Source organism: Caretta caretta, chromosome 10, assembly GCF_965140235.1.
Source record: "Caretta caretta isolate rCarCar2 chromosome 10, rCarCar1.hap1, whole genome shotgun sequence".
NCBI classification, from domain to species: Eukaryota; Metazoa; Chordata; order Testudines; family Cheloniidae; genus Caretta; species Caretta caretta.
Window position 1 is genome coordinate 22,857,551 of NC_134215.1, and position 18,027 is coordinate 22,875,577.

Below are 18,027 nucleotides of genomic sequence, written 5' to 3' on the forward strand. Positions count from 1 at the left end.
ACTGTGCAGTGCATGGCATCTAGACATCTCGAGAGTGCAGAATGCACATCAATGTTCTGGAGCTACAAGCAGTTCAAAGAGCTTGCGTAACCTTTTTCCTGTTCCTCATAATGTCAGACAATATTATGACTGTCTCTTACATCAACAAACAAGGAGGCGAGAGATATGCCCCCCATGTGTTCAGAAGCAATCAGCCTGTGCAACTGGTATGTCAGCAATCAGTTTACCCTGTTGGCAGTGTACCTTCCAAGAAACCAGAATGTGCTAGTGGACTCTCTCAGCAGACACTTTGATCACGACTGGGAGCTTCTCACCTCTGTGGTAAACACTTTAGCTCTAAGAGGGACTCCCTGTTTGCTTGGGAGGCCAACAGGTCTCTGGTGGAAGTGTAACATATACTGTTCCAGAGGAGCCCTGGGTTACCACTGGAAGGATGATGCTCTGCTCCTCTCGTGGTCAGATCATCTGAACAATGCCTTCTCTCCACTACCACTTCTGCCTCAAGTTTTGTGCAAGATTGTGCAGGACAATGCACAGCTTATTCTCATTTCCCCCCCCCCTTCGCCCCCCCCCCCCCCCCAGTGCAGACAGTTTTGGTTTCCGAAGCTCCTATGCATGTTGCCTCAGGCACCAATCATTATTTCTACGTTTCCTGATCTCCAGACTCAGGGAACAGCAAGATTAGACATCTCAAGCCATGTCTGCTTCATCTCAGTGCCTGGTTTTTGGATGGGCACTATCCTTTGAGCAATCGTGTTCTGAAGCTGTACAAAACATCCTTTCTAACAGCAGGAAGGATTCCAGTAGGAAATTATATCTAGTCAAGTGGAAGTGTTTCACTGTCTGGGCACTTCAGACTTATTTCTCCAGAAGCCACAGATATTCCTTTCATTCTGGACTATATTCTTTCCCTGAAAGAAGGTTTGTCTCTCAGTTCCTTGCGAGCCTTCTTGGCAGCAGTCAGTACATACCATTCACCTTCACGGGGCTACTCAATCTTCGCACCCCTTCTGACCAGCAGATTCTGGAAATGCCTAATCAGAACCTTTCCTCCTACAAAAAAGCCTACTTCTCAACGAGACTTGAACCTTGTTCTCTCAGTACGCACTAAGCCCCCTTTTGCACCATTAGGTTCTTCTCCATGGCTCTCCTATCCATGAAAGTTGCATTCCTGGTAGCCATCACCTCAGCCAAGTGGATTAGTGAGCTTGGGGCGTTGATGGTAAATTCTTCTTACACTATATTCTATACGGAAAAGGTTTAATTAGCTTTACATTCTAAATTCACCCCTAAAATAGTTTGAGTTTTGTCTGAACCAGTCTATCCACTTGCCTGTGTTCTTCCCAAAACTTCATGCATCCTCAGAAGTAAGGAGGCTCTATTCCCTCAGTGTTTGGTGAGCCTTTTACCTGCAGAGAATGAAAACAATCAGGAAACCTCCTAGACCAGGGGTTCTCAAACTTCATTGCACTGTGACCACTTTCTGACAACAAAAATTATTACACGACCTCAGGAGGGTGGACTGAAGCCTGAACCCCCCGCCCTGAGCAGGGGCAGGGGGTGGAGGCTTGTAACCTGAGCCCCGCCACTCAGGACTCAAGCCCTCAGGCGTGGGCTTCAGCCCTGGGCAGTGCGGCTCAGGTGTCAGCTTCAGCCTCAGGCCCCAGCAACTCTAACACCAGCTCTGGTGACCCCAATAAAACGGGTTCCTGACCCACTTTGGGGTCCCGACCCACCGTTTGAGAACCACTGCTGGCCTAGACTATTTTGTCGACACAGTGGAAAGGGTGAGGGGTCAGGCAATATCCTCTCACAGAATCTCAAAATGAATCTCGGGCTGTATTTTGTTCTGCTATCAGCTGTTTAATCTTTCCCCTCTTCATGGGGTAAGAGCTCATTCCGCATGAGTGTAAGCAATGTGTATGGCGTTGCTTTGAGGTGCCTCTACTGCTCTTTGTAAGGCAGTTACATGGAGCTCAGTGCACACATTTGCTAGATACTGTGGCTTGGTACAGGACTCCTCTGCTGATGCATCTTTTGGAACAGCAGTCCTTTGTTTGGCTCTGCCATCTACAGCCTTGTACCTTCCTCCTATTTGAGTACTACTTGTCAGTTACCCACAGTGGACTACATAGAGGGACCAACACTTGAAGAAGAGAAAGTTACTTCCCTTATAGTAACTGTAGGTTCTTTGAGATGTGTGGTCCGTATCTGTATTCCAGTATCCACCATCCTTCCCCTTTGCTTTGGATCTTCTCTGATTCACAGTAGAGAAGAACTGGAGAGGTGGTTGGTCCACCCCACCCTTTATCTCCTTGTTCAGAGGCACGAGGTAAGCCATGTGCAGACCAATGGACACAGGTTTCAAAATTCTCCAGGTGTATGGAGCATATGCATACCCACAGTGGAATATAGATAAGGATTATAGATTTCAAAGAACCTCCAGTACTATAAGTTTCAGAGTAACAGCCGTGTTAGTCTGTATTCGCAAAAAGAAAAGGAGTTCTAGTGGCACCTTAGAGACTAACCAATTTATTTGAGACTAAATTGGTTAGACTCTAAGGTGCCATTAGTACTCCTTTTCTTTTTGTCAGTACTATAAGGTGAGTAGCTTTCTTTTATTAGACACTAAGTGCATGACCTTGCACTTGTACTATTTCATCCCACTTCTGTCACTCCAATCTTCAATGTCATCCAGAGCTTCCTCACTGATATGTGAAAGTCTGTTTACACTAGAGTTTTGTAGTCAGGCCCATCTCTCTTCTCAGGCCTCTGCCTGAGAGGGTAATTGTTGGAAAGATGTAGTGGTGAATGACAGTCTTCAGCGTTGACATTACTCAACAAATTATGTATCTTATTTTTAAATATTATTCCAACACCCAGCACCTGTTTTTATCTATCGGAGGAGGATTAAAGAATTAATTTTCAATGGTACTTTCCAGCATATACCCCTGTTTCACATTTGGATGTCAGTGCAGAAGTGAAATCCTAAACTGATTTAAGGGATTTTTCCCCTGCATCATATGTGATTTTTGAGTTCCCTAAAAGAATTCCCTTTTTTTCCCGCCCACTCCCAGTTTCAAAAATTGGCTAGAAACAAACAGTATTCTGATATACAGTATGTCTGCTGCTTCTAATGGGCACTGTGAAAAATTAAATGAAATAAAAAAGTAAAATATATAGTATAGTAACATACAAAATACTTCCAAATGCTCTCGGAGAGTGAAGAAAAGCCGTTTAATATGGCTGATTTTGTTTTCTGTTCCTGTGTTTCAGCGGATCATTTTCAATTACACATGTGCACTAACATGGTTTCATTGCAGTTAAAGATAAAAAGTGAAATGGAGAACAAATTAAAACCATACAGTTCAAAGGCCATTCCTTGTTTTTCCAGTCCTCATTTTGAAGGTGGTGGCCTTTGTTATTTCACATTCTTATAAAGCATAGTTATTTTAACATGATGCCATGTGTTTTTCAGATGTGGAAGAATGCAGAATGTTTTTATTGAATGTTAAAAGTCAAGTAACAATCATGTAAACTCCTAAATGCTTGTGTCTAAATGTGGCAACTAGAGATATGAGGATAGTACATGTTTCCCGTATATGATTGCAGAAGGCTAAGCTGGCTTTTCTGTTGTCCCATCTTTCAGTAATAATACAATGTAATTTACAGTGATAATTTGGTGTATAGAAGGTATATGGCTGCATAGGTGCTAAGCACTTACTTTGTAGTCATTTTAGAATGATGCAGAATAGTTATATTTAAATGGATCGCTGATCCCTTTATTTTATATTTATATTCCTTTATTCAATATTTCAAACTCAGGAAGAGGATAATTAGACTCTATGAGTGAAGGAGGCTCAGGTAATATAGTGCCCACTTACGTCTGGATCTCCATGGCATCCACATAGTACTATGAGTGCATTCACAGGCTGATGAAGTTTTGATCGGCTTTGTGAGACAATCAGAATGTTAATTTTATTGTAACAGATTTTTCTCAGAAATGTTGCATGAATGAACAGAAAGCTTACTTAAATTTAAGACGTGTAAATTTATTAGGGGGAATCATTTTGTATGTATAGTTGAGATTATGTTTTCCAATGTGCTTTACTTTGCATTTATCAACATTGGATTTCATCTGCCATTTTCTTACCCAGTCACCCAGTTTTGTGAGATCCCTTTCTAACTCTTGACAGTCAGTTTTGGACTTACCTATCTTGAGTGATTTTTGTATCATCTGCAGATTTTGCCACTTCACTGTTCACCCCCTTTTCCAGATAATTTATGAATAAGTTGAACAGCACAGGTCCCAATACAGATTCTTAGGGGCATCCTCTCTCCATTGCGAAAACTGACTGTTTATTCTTACCCTTTGTTTCCTGTCATTTAACCAGTTACTGATCAATGACAGGATCTTTCCTCTTATTCCATGACTACCTACTTTGCTTAAGAGCTTTTGGTGTGGGACCTTTTCAAAGGTTTTTTGAAAGTCCAAATATACTATCAACTGGATCATCCTTAACCACATGCTTGCTGACTCCTTCAAAGAACTCTAATAGATTGGTGAGGCATGATTTCCCTTTACAAAAGCCATGTTGACTCTTCCCCAACATATCATGTTCATCTATGTGTCTGATCATTCTGTTCCTATAAACAAATGGAGTAAGCCAATATACCTCTCCTGTTTCTTGTTTTGTCATGTCTTGCTGTGTGACATGAGGTTAGCTTTCTGCCTCTCTGTTTCCCTATCTGTACAATGGAGATAATGATAGTTACCCTCCTTAGTAAAGTACTTGAAGATTTACAGGTGAAAAGCACTACATAGTTGTTAAGTATTATTATAATAAAATCATTATTGTTTAAAGGGAGATAACAGTATTAACATACCCTTCTCCTTCAGTGTTTCAAAATTTTATTAAAACTGAAAATTTACACTTTCAGATTACCTTGGAACAATACACTTTGGAGTGATCACGGATAAACAAATTGCAGAGGAGATCTCGTTGACGCACTCAGGAAGTGTGTACCTTCATAGACATGTCAACACTTCGCTTGTGAGTACTATTATTATTACTTAACATTTATATTTCAGTAGCAACCAGAGGCCAACTAGGTTGGACCCTTTGTGCTAGGCACTATATAAACATAGAGTAGATGACAGTGCTTCAAAGAGCTTTCATAAAGCTATTATGTGCTAGAATGCAGTGTATTTAAGAACTGACATTTCCATAGTGTAGTATCTATTGTCCTTCTGTGGAAGATAAAAATAAGTAATTGTGTTTGGTTTTTGTTAGTTTTAAATAGTGGATGCTACTGTGTTTGTACAGCGTTTTTAAGAGTAACATACCACTCAGTTTCATTCCTGATGTTGGCCTGACACTTCATAGCAGAAATAAGAGTGTCCATACTGGATCAGACCAATTGTCCATCTAGTCCAGTATCCTGTTTTCCGATAGTAGCCAGTGCCTGCCAGATGCTTCAGAGGGAATGAACAGAAGAGGGCAATTTTTTGAGTGATCTATCCCCTGTTGTCCAGTCCCAGCTCCTGGCAGTTGGAGTTTTAGAGACACCCAGAGCATGGGATTGTGTCCCTCACCATCTTGGTTAATAGCCATTGATGTACCGATTCTCCATAAATTAACCTAATTCTTTTTTTACGCCAGTTATACTTTTGGCCTTCACAACACAACACCCCTGGCAATGAGTTCCACACATTGACTGTGCAGTGTGTGAAAAAGCACTTCTTTATGTTTGTTTTAAACCTGCTGGTCTGAAACCTGCTGAAATTAAAGCCTATTAATTTCTTTGAGTGACCCCTGGTGCTGGTGCTTGTGTTATGTGAAACAACACATCCATATTCATTTTCTCCATACCATTCATGATTTTATAGACCTCTGTCATATCCCTCCTTAGTCGTCTCTTGTCTAAACTGAATAGTCCCAGTTATTTTAATTTCTTCTCATATGTGGAAGCCATTCCAGATCCCGTAATCATTTTTATTACCCTTTTCTGTAGCTTTTCCAGGTATAATATATTTTTTTCGAGATGGGGTGCCCAGAACTGCAGGCACTTTTCAGGGTGTGAGCATTCCATGGATTTATGTAGTGGCATTAGCATATTTTCTGCCTTATTATCTTCCCTAACTTTGTTAGCGTTTTTGACTGCCACTGCATAATGAGCAGATGTTTTCAGAGAACTGTCCACAATGATTCCAAGATCTTCCTTGAGTGATAACAGCTAATTTAGACCCCCAGACACACTTGGATCCTGGCCAGGGAGATCCCCTATACAGCGGCCTCCACAGCCCGCTGCCCCTCCGAGCATATGCCAAGGGTGTGGAACCACCAACGCTAAACGTAAGGAGAGATCCCATCATCAGAGCAAGAAACACTCTCATGGGCACAAGAGCAGATTCCCGCAGCAAACTGCTCATGAGGGACATGTTCTCGCCCCATGCCGTGCCAGGTTGGGTGAGATATTGTGCACAGGTCCCATGGAACCACTGCTAAAGATTCCCCTGCTGGAGGATAAGGCTAAGAAGAATCGGGATCTGTTGATATCGCTGGTCACCTTGGTACTGGGACTATTAGAATGTCTATCTGTGAGCGCAGGTTCAGATACTCAGGTGGTGGCGCCTTGACACCATAGGGACAGACCAGGCCTGACCACGGGAACAGCTCCCTCCAGAGTCTCCATGGGAACCCAATGGACTCTGGGATGTATGGAGACTTTCTTGTCTCCAGAGGTGTTTCTGCTGTACCCGCAATCCCCACTCCTCTCAGGCCCTTCCATTCTCCGGGACATTACCACACCAGAGTATGAACTGCTGCTCCTGCTGCAGGAGAGGCCCCTTCCCTGTTTGTTGGACCAGAGACCTCTGGTACCAGCAGTCCTGCTGTTTCAGTCGGAACTGTCATCTGACTCGGAGGAGTCCCAGGATGTAGGCCAGCCAGTTTCACCCTCGCCCCTCAGGCACCCCTTCCTTGCCCAGCTGTGACCCCTCCCCAGATACCTCTTCCCCTGGGGCCCTCCCAAACTGATGGATCCCACGTTCTGGCCCTACTGGAACCCCTGGGACCCATACTATAGGTAGCAGGCACCATCACAAGGGTCCTATCGTTCTTTCTTCACGAGGCAACTGGCTCCATCAATTTACGAGGAGGAAGATGGTACTGCCGGTTCTGACCAGAGCCTCCTTGTCACTGGTTGAGACAGTCATCCTCTTGCCGCTCTCTCTGTCGAATGATTCTCGGCATTATCACAAACTTCTGCAGAGTGGCTACTGACTTACATATCCCACTGGAGGAAGTCCAGGACCCCCAACACATCCTCCAGTCACAGGGACCACTCCAGTGGCTCTCCCTATAAATGAGGCTATCCTGGAACCAATCTGAACGGTGTGGGACACTCCAGCATTGTGTGCCCCAACCCCCAAAAGAGCTGAGAGATGCTACTTAGTGTTGGCTAAAGTGGTGGACTTCCTCTTCACCCACCTGGCCCCTAACTCATTAGTTGTCCAGGAAGCCACAGAACAATCCCATCAACACCCCCAAAAGTCCACTCCACCAGACAGGGGGTCAAAAAGATTGGATCTCCTGGGCAGGAGGGCCTTTTCATTGGCAAGTCTGCAATTCTGCATAGCAAACTACTAGGCTCTGTTAGCTAAGTACAACTTTAACACATATGGCAGGCTAGCAGAGTTTAAGGACAAGCTCCCTGTGGAAGACCAGGCCCAGTTTCAGGCCCTAGTTGACAAGGGTACACTGGTGGCGAAGGTGGCCCTCCAGGCAGCTGTGGATGCAGCTGACACCGTTTCCTGTTCCGTAGCCCCCAGACCAGTGATGCACAGGGATTTCTGGCTTCAGTCTTCAGGGTTTCTGCAGTAGGTCCAAAACACCATCGAGGACGTCCCTTTCATTGAAGCCAATCTCTTCAGTGCTCAAAAGGATGCATCTCTGCTGTCCTTGAACTCATGCTTCAGTAACCCTCACTATTATTAGACTTGGTTGTCTAGATGGGAACCAAGGGCTGGAATGCCTAAAGGGGACAGTGTTTGTCGTCTTTTTAACCAGTGTGGTACTGTAGCAGCTCTTTTATTACTGGCTTGGTGAATCTAATTATACAATAAACCACCAGTTTTGGGAATTGTCTGCCCTATTGCTTCCAGTCTGCCCTGAGTGTGGCATTCTCATTGTGGCACATCTAGATACCTGGTTACACTAGGAATCTGTGTAAACGAACATAAGCCTGTTTTGTCATGTACCCAGACGATAAATTTTATAGGGGCGAGAATGGACTTGGTAGCTCTGTGGGCCTTTCTCCCGACAGACCGCTTTGTGGCTATGAGCACCCAAATCATCCACATCTGCTGTAAACCCCTCATGACAGTCCACCAGTGCCTCTCCCTTTTGGGGCATATAGCAGCTTGTATCTACGTGATGTCCTTTGCAAGACTCCACCTGCGATGCCTACAAACCGGGCTCTTCCTGACCTGCAAGCCAAACAGGAACCACTTAGACTCCAGAGTCACCGTTCTCTTGGATGTTCGGACCTCTCTTGTTTGTTTGTTCGTCCAATCCGTCCAAGGTCATGATCGGGACCCCCTTCACCCCCCCCCCCCCCCCCGCAGGCCACCATTGTGACGGACGCTTCCTTTATGGAATGGGGTGCCCACGTGGACGCCAAGGGAAGCCAGGCTACACATAAATGTCCTGTAACTTAGGACAGTCCACTTTGTCTGCAAAGCCTTTCTTCCCGTCCTTTGTGATCTCCGCATATAACTTCTTTCAGATAACATTGCCACAATGGTCTACATTTACAAGCAAGGAGGGATCAGGTCTCATTTCCTCTGCTTGGAGTTGCTCAGACCATAGAATTGGTGCATCTGAAACCAAGTGACCTTACAGACTGCATATCTGCCATGCACCCAGAATTCCCTGGCAAACAGACTGAGCAGGAGTTTCCACATGGATCATGAATGGCACTCCATGACACACTATTGACTGACCTCTTCACATAGTGGGGTACCCCCAGCTGGGACTTTTTTTCATCACGTGAATCGCAATCTCCTCTTGTATTGCTCCAGGGGCGTGGTAGTCAAAGACTCTCAAGGTGATGCTCTTCTGCTCCTATGAATAGGCCACCTCTGATATGCCTTTCACCCCCATCCCCCATTTCCCTTTTGCATCAGGTTCTCAGGAAGGTGCATCGGGACACAGCCACCATCATCCTCATAGCACCCTGCTGACCATGACAGTTCTGGTTCACAGATCTCCTGAAGCTCTCCACCCATCCACCGATCAGACTTGATTATTCCAGGATCTTCTGATGCAATTCAAGGCAGCTCAAACATCCTAACTTAGGCATACTTCACCTCACAGCCTGGTGTTGGGATGAGCATCTGACATAGACCATTTGTGTTCTGTGCCGATCCAGCAGATCCTTTCCCAGAGCAAAAAAAATCCACCAGAATGTGCTATCAAGGAAAGTGACGTCGCTTCTTGGAGTGGGCCTGCTGCCCACCATTCCCCAGACACTGTGACTATTACTGGCATCCTGATTACCTCCTTGACCTGACAACATCAGGTTTAGCTTTCAGCTCTATCTGTGTGCATCTTGCTGCATTTAGCGCCTTCCTTCCCCCTGTGGATGGATGCTCCATTTTTACACCCCTATGATGGTACCATTTATGAAAGGCCTTCTCAAAACCTTCTTGCCAGTCACCAAAACCACCCGTCAGTGGAACCTTAACTTCGTCCTCTCAGCCCTCACGAGACCACCTTTGAACCTATAGTAACCTGTACCATGACCCACATTTCTGTGAAAATGTCATTCCTGGTTGCCATCACTTTGGCCAGAAAGGTCAGTGTACTAGCAGCCATGATTGTGACCCACCCTACACAGCAGTACCCCTTATATCCTCGGTCGGAAGCATGAGGAAACGTACCACATGTGTGGGTCGTGGACATTGGTTAGAAAAAACTTCTGGACTCAGGCACATGGCATGCATTCACACCTACGTGTGGAATACAGATAGGGACCACACATCTTGAAGAACCTCCATTTACAGTAAGTAACCTCCTCTTTCCTCCCCATTAAGGTTATCCTTAGCATGATTATCCCTCATGGCCGCCAAATCTTTTTCAGAGTCACTGCCTCCTAGGATAGAGTCTCCTCATCATAGTATATTAGGGTTGGAGGGGACCTCAGGAGGTCATCTAGTCCAACCCCCTGCTCAAAGCAGGACCAATCCCCAACTAAATCATCCCAGCCAGAGCTTTGTCAAGCCTGACCTTAAAAACTTCTAAGGAAGGGGATTCCACCACCTCCCTAGGTAACGCATTCCAGTGCTTCACCACCCTCCTAGTGAAAACGTTTTTCCTAATATCCAACCTAAACCTCCCTCACTGCAACTTGAGACCATTACTCCTTGTTCTGTCATCTGCTACCACTGAGAACCGTCTAGATCCATCCTCTTTGGAACCCTCTTTCAGGTATCCCCCTTTGAAAGCAGCTACCAAATCGCCCCTCATTCTTCTCTTCCGCAGACTAAACAATCCCAGTTCCCTCAGCCTCTCCTCATAAGTCATGTGTTCCAGTCTCCTAATCATTTTTTTGCCCTCCGCTGGTCTCTGTCCAATTTTTTCACATCCTTCTTGTAGTGTGGGGCCCAAAACTGGACACAGTAGTCTAGATGAGGCCTCACCAATGTCAAATAGAGGGAAATGATCACGTCCCTCGATCTGCTGGCAATACCCCTATTTATACATCCCAAAATGCCATTGGCCTTCTTGGCAACAAGGGCACACTGTTGACTCATATCCAGCTTCTCATCCACTGTAACCCCTAGGTCCTTTTCTGCAGAACTGCTGCCTAGCCTTTCAGTCCCTAGTCTGTAGCGGTGCATGGGATTCTTCCATCCTAAGTGCAGGACTCTGCACTTGTCCTTGTTGAACCTCATCAGATTTCTTTTGGCCCAATCCTCTAATTTGTCTAGGTCCCTCTGTATCCTTTTGCTACCCTCCAGCGTATCTACCTCTCCTCCCAGTTTAGTGTTATCTGCAAACTTGCTGAGGGTGCAATCCACGCCATCCTCCAGGTCACTAATGAAGATATTGAACAAAACCGGCCCCATTCGGTTGGGGCACTCCACTTGATACCGGCTGCCAACTAGACATGGAGCCATTGATCACTACCCGTTGAGCCCGACAATCTAGCCAGCTTTCTATCCACCTTATAGTCCATTCATCTAGCCCATACTTCTTTAACTTGCTGGCAAGAATACTGTGGGAGACCGTATCAAAAGCTTTGCTAAAGTCAAGGAACAACATGTCCACTGCTTTCCCCTCATCCACAGAGCCAGCTATCTCGTCATAGAAGGCAATTAGATTAGTCAGGCATGACTTGTCCTTAGTGAATCCATGCTGACTGTTCCTGATCACTTTCCTCTCCTCTAAGTGCTTCAGAATTAATTCCTTGAGGACCTGCTCCATGATTTTTCCAGGGACTGAGGTGAGGCTGACTGGCCTGCGGTTCCCCGGATCCTCCTCCTTCCCTTTTTTAAAGATTGGCACTACATTAGCCTTTTTCCAGTCGTCCGGGACCTCCCCCGATCGCCATGAGTTTTCAAAGATAATGGCCAATGGCTCTGCAATCACATCTGCCAATTCGTTTAGCACTCTCGGATGCAGCGCATCTGGCCCCATGGACTTGTGCTTGTCCAGCTTTTCTAAATAGTCCCGAACTACCTCTTTCTCCACAGAGGGCTGGTCACCTCCTCCCCAGGCTGTGCTGCTGATGATACTAAACTGGGAGGAGTGGTTGATACGCTGGAGGGCAGGGATAGGATACAGAGGGACCTAGACAAATTGGAGGATTGGGCCAAAAAAAATCTGATGAGGTTCAATAAGGATAAGTGCAGGGTCCTGCACTTAGGACGGAAGAACCCAATGCACAGCTACAGACTAGGGACCGAACGGCTAGGCAGCAGTTCTGTGGAAAAGGACCTAGGGGTGATAGTGGACGAGAAGCTGGATATGAGTCAGCAGTGTGCCCTTGTTGCCAAGAAGGCCAATGGCATTTTGGGACGTATAAGTAGAGGCATAGCGAGCAGATCAAGGGACGTGATCGTTCCCCTCTATTCGACATTGGTGAGGCCTCATCTGGAGTACTGTGTCCAGTTTTGGGCCCCACACTACAAGAAGGATGTGGATAAATTGAAGAGAGTCCAGCGAAGGGAAACAAAAATGATTAGGGGTCTGGAACACATGACTTATGAGGAGAGCCTGAGGGAACTGGGATTGTTTAGTCTGCAGAAGAGAAGAATGAGAGGGGATTTGATAGCTGCTTTCAACTACCTGAGAGGTGGTTCCAGAGAGGATGGTTCTAGACTATTCTCAGTGGTAGAAGAGGACAGGACAAGGAGCAATGGTCTCAAGTTGCAGCGGGGGAGGTTTAGGTTGGATATTAGGAAAAACTTCTTCACTAGGAGGGTGGTGAAACACTGGAATGCATTACCTAGGGAGGTGGTAGAATCTCCTTCCTTAGAAGTTTTGAAGGTCAGGCTTGACAAAGCCCTGGCTGGGATGATTTAATTGGGGATCGATCCTGCTTTGAGCAGGGGGTTGGACTAGATGACCTCCTGAGGTCCCTTCCAACCCTGATATTCTATGATTCTCTTCCAATATGGAGACCAGCTTGCACTTTGTACAGACAAAGTCGCTTCTGTCCTGTGGAAGAAAGACAAACATGGCACATCAGGTGCAGGTCACAACAGCTGAACACTCCCCATCCATATTACCTTCCTTCTACGAGCTTCCTCAGGAGTTGTAGTAACTAGTCAGAGAAGCTGGCAAGATGTAAGCCTCAGTGGGCTCTCCCCAGGCGAACTCCCTCTGTTAGCCTCTCTGCTGTTTGCCGCTCAGCTGGTTCGCAGCTGACTGCCTTTTTATAACAATCAGGCCCACTCAAGGCTCACCTGGAACAAAGCACTCCCAATTCACACTTTTCAAAGAATCAATCAAGCACACGGTCAAACTGTCCCCACAACAGACACTCAGATACTCACCAACACATCCTGTAAGTATGCCCTACATTCTTTGTTTCTAGGTGTATACGTTTACGTTTAGCCATATTAAAATGCATATTGTTTGCTTGCGCCCAGTTTACCAAGTGATCCAGATTGCTGTGTATCAGTAACTTGTCGTCTTCGTTTACCAGTCCCCCCATTTTTTTTTTTTTTACCTGCAAACTACATCAGTGTCGATTTCTTCCAGGTCGTTGATAAAAATGTTAAATAGCATAGGGCCAAGAACCGATCTCTTATCGATGATGAGTCTCCATTTACAGTTACATTTTGAGACCTATGAGTTAGCCAGTTTTTAATCCATTTAATGTTTGCCATGTTAATTTTATATCATTCTAGTTTTTTTAATCAAAATGTCATGTGGTCCCAAGTCAGATGCCTTACAGAAGTCTAAATATATTGGAACAACATGTTACTTTTATCAACCAAACTTGCAATCTCATCAAAAAAGATATCAAATTAGTTTGACAGTCTCTTTTTCCACAACCTCTTGATAGTAGCTTCTTAACATAGCTTCATGATGTGTTTCTTCTTTATTAATCTGGAAGTTTTAAAGATGCTTCATGCAATTATTAAACATTGAGACAATTTGATAAGCACCCCCAAAAGAGGTAGCCTTTTCCATCTTTCTAAAATTAACCTCTTTCATAGTATACTGCCAGTCAGTTATTTAAATTCCTTTGTCCATGTGTGTACAGTGAATATTGAATTAAGGGACCTCATCGGCAATTCCTCGAGGTTGAGGATAATCTCTTTCACAGGTTTTATTTTTCATGAGTCTTTAGGTGACTGAGGAGTCCGATCCTTGAGCCACAGGCTCGTTGGCAGACATTGCGGGTCGTGTTGGAAGACAGGGTTGGGTCACAGTTGCTGTGTGACCGTTGTCTTTTCTTTCTGTTCTGGCGTTTTTCTGCGACCAGGGCAAGGAGATTTTCCTCAAAAGTGGATGTTTGTTCTTTGACAAGTCTTTGCCAGTTATTCCTATCCTGGGCTGCTGTCTCCCTGTGTGTGTGGTGTCAATGCCACATCTCTTGATGTTTATCTTGAGGGTGTCTTTAAAGCGTTTCTTTTGGCCTCCTCATTTCCTTTCTCCTTTGGTGAGTTGGGCATACAGCAATTGTTTTGGTAAGTGTTCATCAGGCATGTACACACAGTGCCCGCTGCACCCCAGCTGGTGCTGGATAATCAGCGCCTCTTTGAGGACATTGACATTAGTGGGATGATCCTCCCAGTTTATGTTGAATTTCTTCCAAAGAAAGTGCTGGTGCTGGCATTCCAGGTTTTTCAGGTGTTTTCTATAGCTCACCCAAATCTCACAGCCATAGAGGAGAGTTGGGATTACCACCACTTTATAAACTAAAAGTCTACTATGTGTTCTGATGATGTGATTGTTGAACACCCGGCCAGACGGTATGCCAAAGGCAAGGCTAGCATAGCAAATTCTGTGCTGAATCTCGATGTCTGTGTCTGCCCTCTGTGAGACATGGCTGCCAAGATAGGCAAAGTATTCTACATTTTCCAGTTACTCTTTGTCTATATACATCTTCCTTGATGGCTCTGATGATTGACCGGGGACTGGCTGGTGGAGAACTTTTGTTTTGCCGATGTTCAGAGTTAGCCCTAGTCTTTTGTAAGCTTCGAGAAGCAATTAAGGGCTGTTTGAAGAGTGTGCAACTACAGCACAATCATCTGCGTACTGGAGTTCGGTTATTGTTGCCAAAATAACTTTAGTTCTGGTACGGAGACGAGAAAGGTTGAAGAGGTTGCCGTCAATCCGATATTGGATGCCAGTGCCCTGTGGTAGACCGTCTTGGGTTAGTGTTTTCATAGCTGCTAAGAAAATGGAGAAAAGGGTGGGTGCCAGTACACAGCCTTGTTTTACGCCAGTTCGGATGACAAAGGGCTCAGAGGTAGAGCCACTGCACAGGACGGATTCAGTCATCTGGTCGTGGAGGAGTCTTACAATGGTGATGATTTTGTTTGGGCAGCCAGACTTTGACGTGATTTTCCACAGAGCCTCACGGTTGACAAAGGCCATATACAGATCCTGGTGGTGGCGTTGACGTTTTTTCTGGATCTGCCTGGCTGCAAAAATCATGTCGGTGGTGCCTCGTGATGTTCTGAAGCTGCTCTGGCACTCTAGAAGTACTTCCCCTGCAAGAGGGAGCAGGCGATTCAGTAAGATTCTAGCAAGAGTTTTCCCAGTGATGGAGAGGAGGGCAATGCCTTGATAGTTGTCATAATCGGCCCCGTCTCCCTTTTTGAAAATGGTGACAATGTTAGCATTACGTAAGTCAGCAGGGATTTCTTCGGTGCACCAGATTTTGAGGAGCCGCAAGTGAAGCTTGTTAATCAGTATTTCTCCCCCTACTTTCGTACTTCAGCTGGTATGCCATCAGGACCTGGTACTTTATTGTTCTTCATTTGTTTAATTGCTTTGCCTCCTCAGGTGTTTGGTGGGTTGGCAAGAGGTTCCCATATTGGGTACTGAAGAATGGAGTTGATGGTGTCATCAGTCACAGTCGATTCTCAATTTAGAAGCTGGTGTTCCTGGCAGTGATCTTTGATGGATTTGTTATCTTTAAGAAGGGTGCTACCGTCTTTGGACCTCAGAGGTGTGAGGCCACATGAGTTTGGTCTGTATAGGGTCTTTGTCTCACCAAAAAAAAAAAAAAAAAAAAGTAATATACATTTACTAAGTATATTAAAATGAACAAAAGTTTAGTGTGAAAAACATTTGATAGAGAGGAGCATGTTGCCCCAGTCCATATTTAATCCATTTATAATGTAAACAATACATTCCATATTATATTGGCTGTCCTTCACAGCTCTTGAGTAGTGCCTTTGCATCAGGGGAAACAAGTTATGTCGTCTGGGATAATAGATGTGAATAAATACATGATATCAGAATGAGAATGGTGTGAAGGAGAAGCAAGGAGTGGCAACAAAATTTTAGTGGCCAAGAGGTGGAATCCGTTTATCATTTCTTTGTTCATAGCCATCACAGAATAACGTCCACATCAAAGTTCCATTCAACACATGAAATATCTGTGCTGCCAATATATTGGAACTGGTATCAGAGAAGTCATAGGGTGTAATAAATAGAAAGGTAGTGATTCCGATGATGATCCTTCTTGCTACCCTTCAGTCTCTTTGATTAGTTTTACTTGACAAGAACCTAGGAGAAACACAGACCACACTGGACCAAATCCTGCTGGCCTTACAACATAGGTGCACAAGTAATCGTACATGTTATCGTTTCCCCCATATTTCCTGTGATTGATTTCTCAGAAAAAACAAAAAGAAAAGGAGTACTTGTGGCACCTTAGAGACTAACCAATTTATTTGAGCATGAGCTTTCACTTAAGAGAGCTGTAGCTCACGAAAGCTCATGCTCAAATAAATTGGTTAGTCTCTAAGGTGCCACAAGTACTCCTTTTCTTTTTGCGAATACAGACTAACACGGCTGTTACTCTGAAATCAGAAAAAACAAACTCATATACCAGAAACTGCAATGAAGTACTGAATATTGCTTTGGTGAAAAAGAGTAATTTTTTTTAAGTGGGGGAGGGGAAGGGCAGTCAGTATGATACATTGTTTCATTTAAAAATTGTATTGTGATACATGAAAATACAATATGCATCGAAACACTTGATCCTGAAAAATCCACTGAAGTAAAATATTGTAAGCAAAAGCAAGTGATATTCCCACCTTGCCCTGTAGTATACCCTTGCGTGGTATATAGTCCAAGCCAAACCTCAGAGAGATTGCGTGGATAGGGTAATTGTAATAATGGCAAAATATAAACCTCAGCCTATGTTAGCTGTCTCATTTCTCTTTTCTACCGAAAACTGGAAATCATAGTGAAGTGGGGGATTTCCAGCAGAGAAAGTGAGAACTAGTCAGAAGAGTTTATCAAATTTCCCGGAGAGAGATGGGTGCATCCCAAAAAGAGGTTCTACAGAAAATGAGGTAGCCAAGAACAGTTTTGTAATAATGCAGAACTTTAACAAATTGCTATCTCCCTCCCCTTTTCTCCATCTTTTTGAGTTAGCTTTTGGTGTGCATGATTTAATTTAATGAAAGTGATGTTTTCTTCAAAGTTTTGAGCCTGAAAAGTCATGTAACAGTTTCTAGGAAGAAATTGAACAGTCATTCTAAAATAAAATATGACATTTTCACACTTCTAATGGAAAAGATAAGTAACATATTCTTTATCATTCTGGTGTGTTTACATTTGTAATTAGTGGTTATTATTTAAATTTCTATTTGATTTTGTTGGATCAAATTTTAGTTACCCAGATTTTTATATCATTTATTCATGCAAACATCCTGTATGTATTTTATCAATTACAATGTAATTAGGAGAAAGAGAGTATAATTAGAAAAGTGCTGTTTTTAATAGTTTCTAATGACAAGAGAAGTAAGTGATTATTCCGTAGTCTTTGGTTCTAATCATCTGTTCTTATTGTGTGATGATCTAGCTTGGCAAAAGTGACTGCTGCTGTACATAAGCATGCTCTCATTTTCTTTAATAATAAATACACATGTTGTGGTGTTTAATTGCTTTGATTTGAAGATGTTTACTGGGAGGCTCAGAACTATGTACCATCCATCATGTGAGAGGAATTCTAAACAAAGACAGATTAAATTGTTTTATAACAGTGTTCAAAGTCAAAGTTACTTTCTGAACAGAATTGCCAAAACAGTAGTGTTCTCTTATGCCAAATAATAGTTTTAATACCTCACAAGTGTTTGTTGCCATCAAATTTGAGGTCAACAAACCTTTGGTTACCAAGGAATGTGAGAGAAGATACTCATATGTACAGAATTTTGCAACCTTCAGTGTTAAGAAATGGCTCATGGATGGGACATAACTGTTAATGGAAATGTTAATTGTGTTTCATTTATTTTTCCTTAGCAGGAAGCTTTGGTCTGCCCTC

The 18,027-nt window shown here is 44.0% G+C and overlaps 1 protein-coding gene across 2 annotated transcripts in view; it reads left to right on the forward strand.

The window, feature by feature from the left end:
• TXNDC11 (thioredoxin domain containing 11) overlaps positions 1-18,027 on the forward strand; it is a 101,544-nt gene that overhangs the window by 52,131 nt on the left and 31,386 nt on the right. For both annotated transcript variants that reach the window (XM_048868063.2, XM_048868064.2), the window contains one exon: positions 4,942-5,054. In XM_048868063.2, the coding sequence (XP_048724020.1) occupies positions 4,942-5,054 (113 nt within the window). The remainder of the gene's footprint in view (positions 1-4,941; positions 5,055-18,027) is intronic.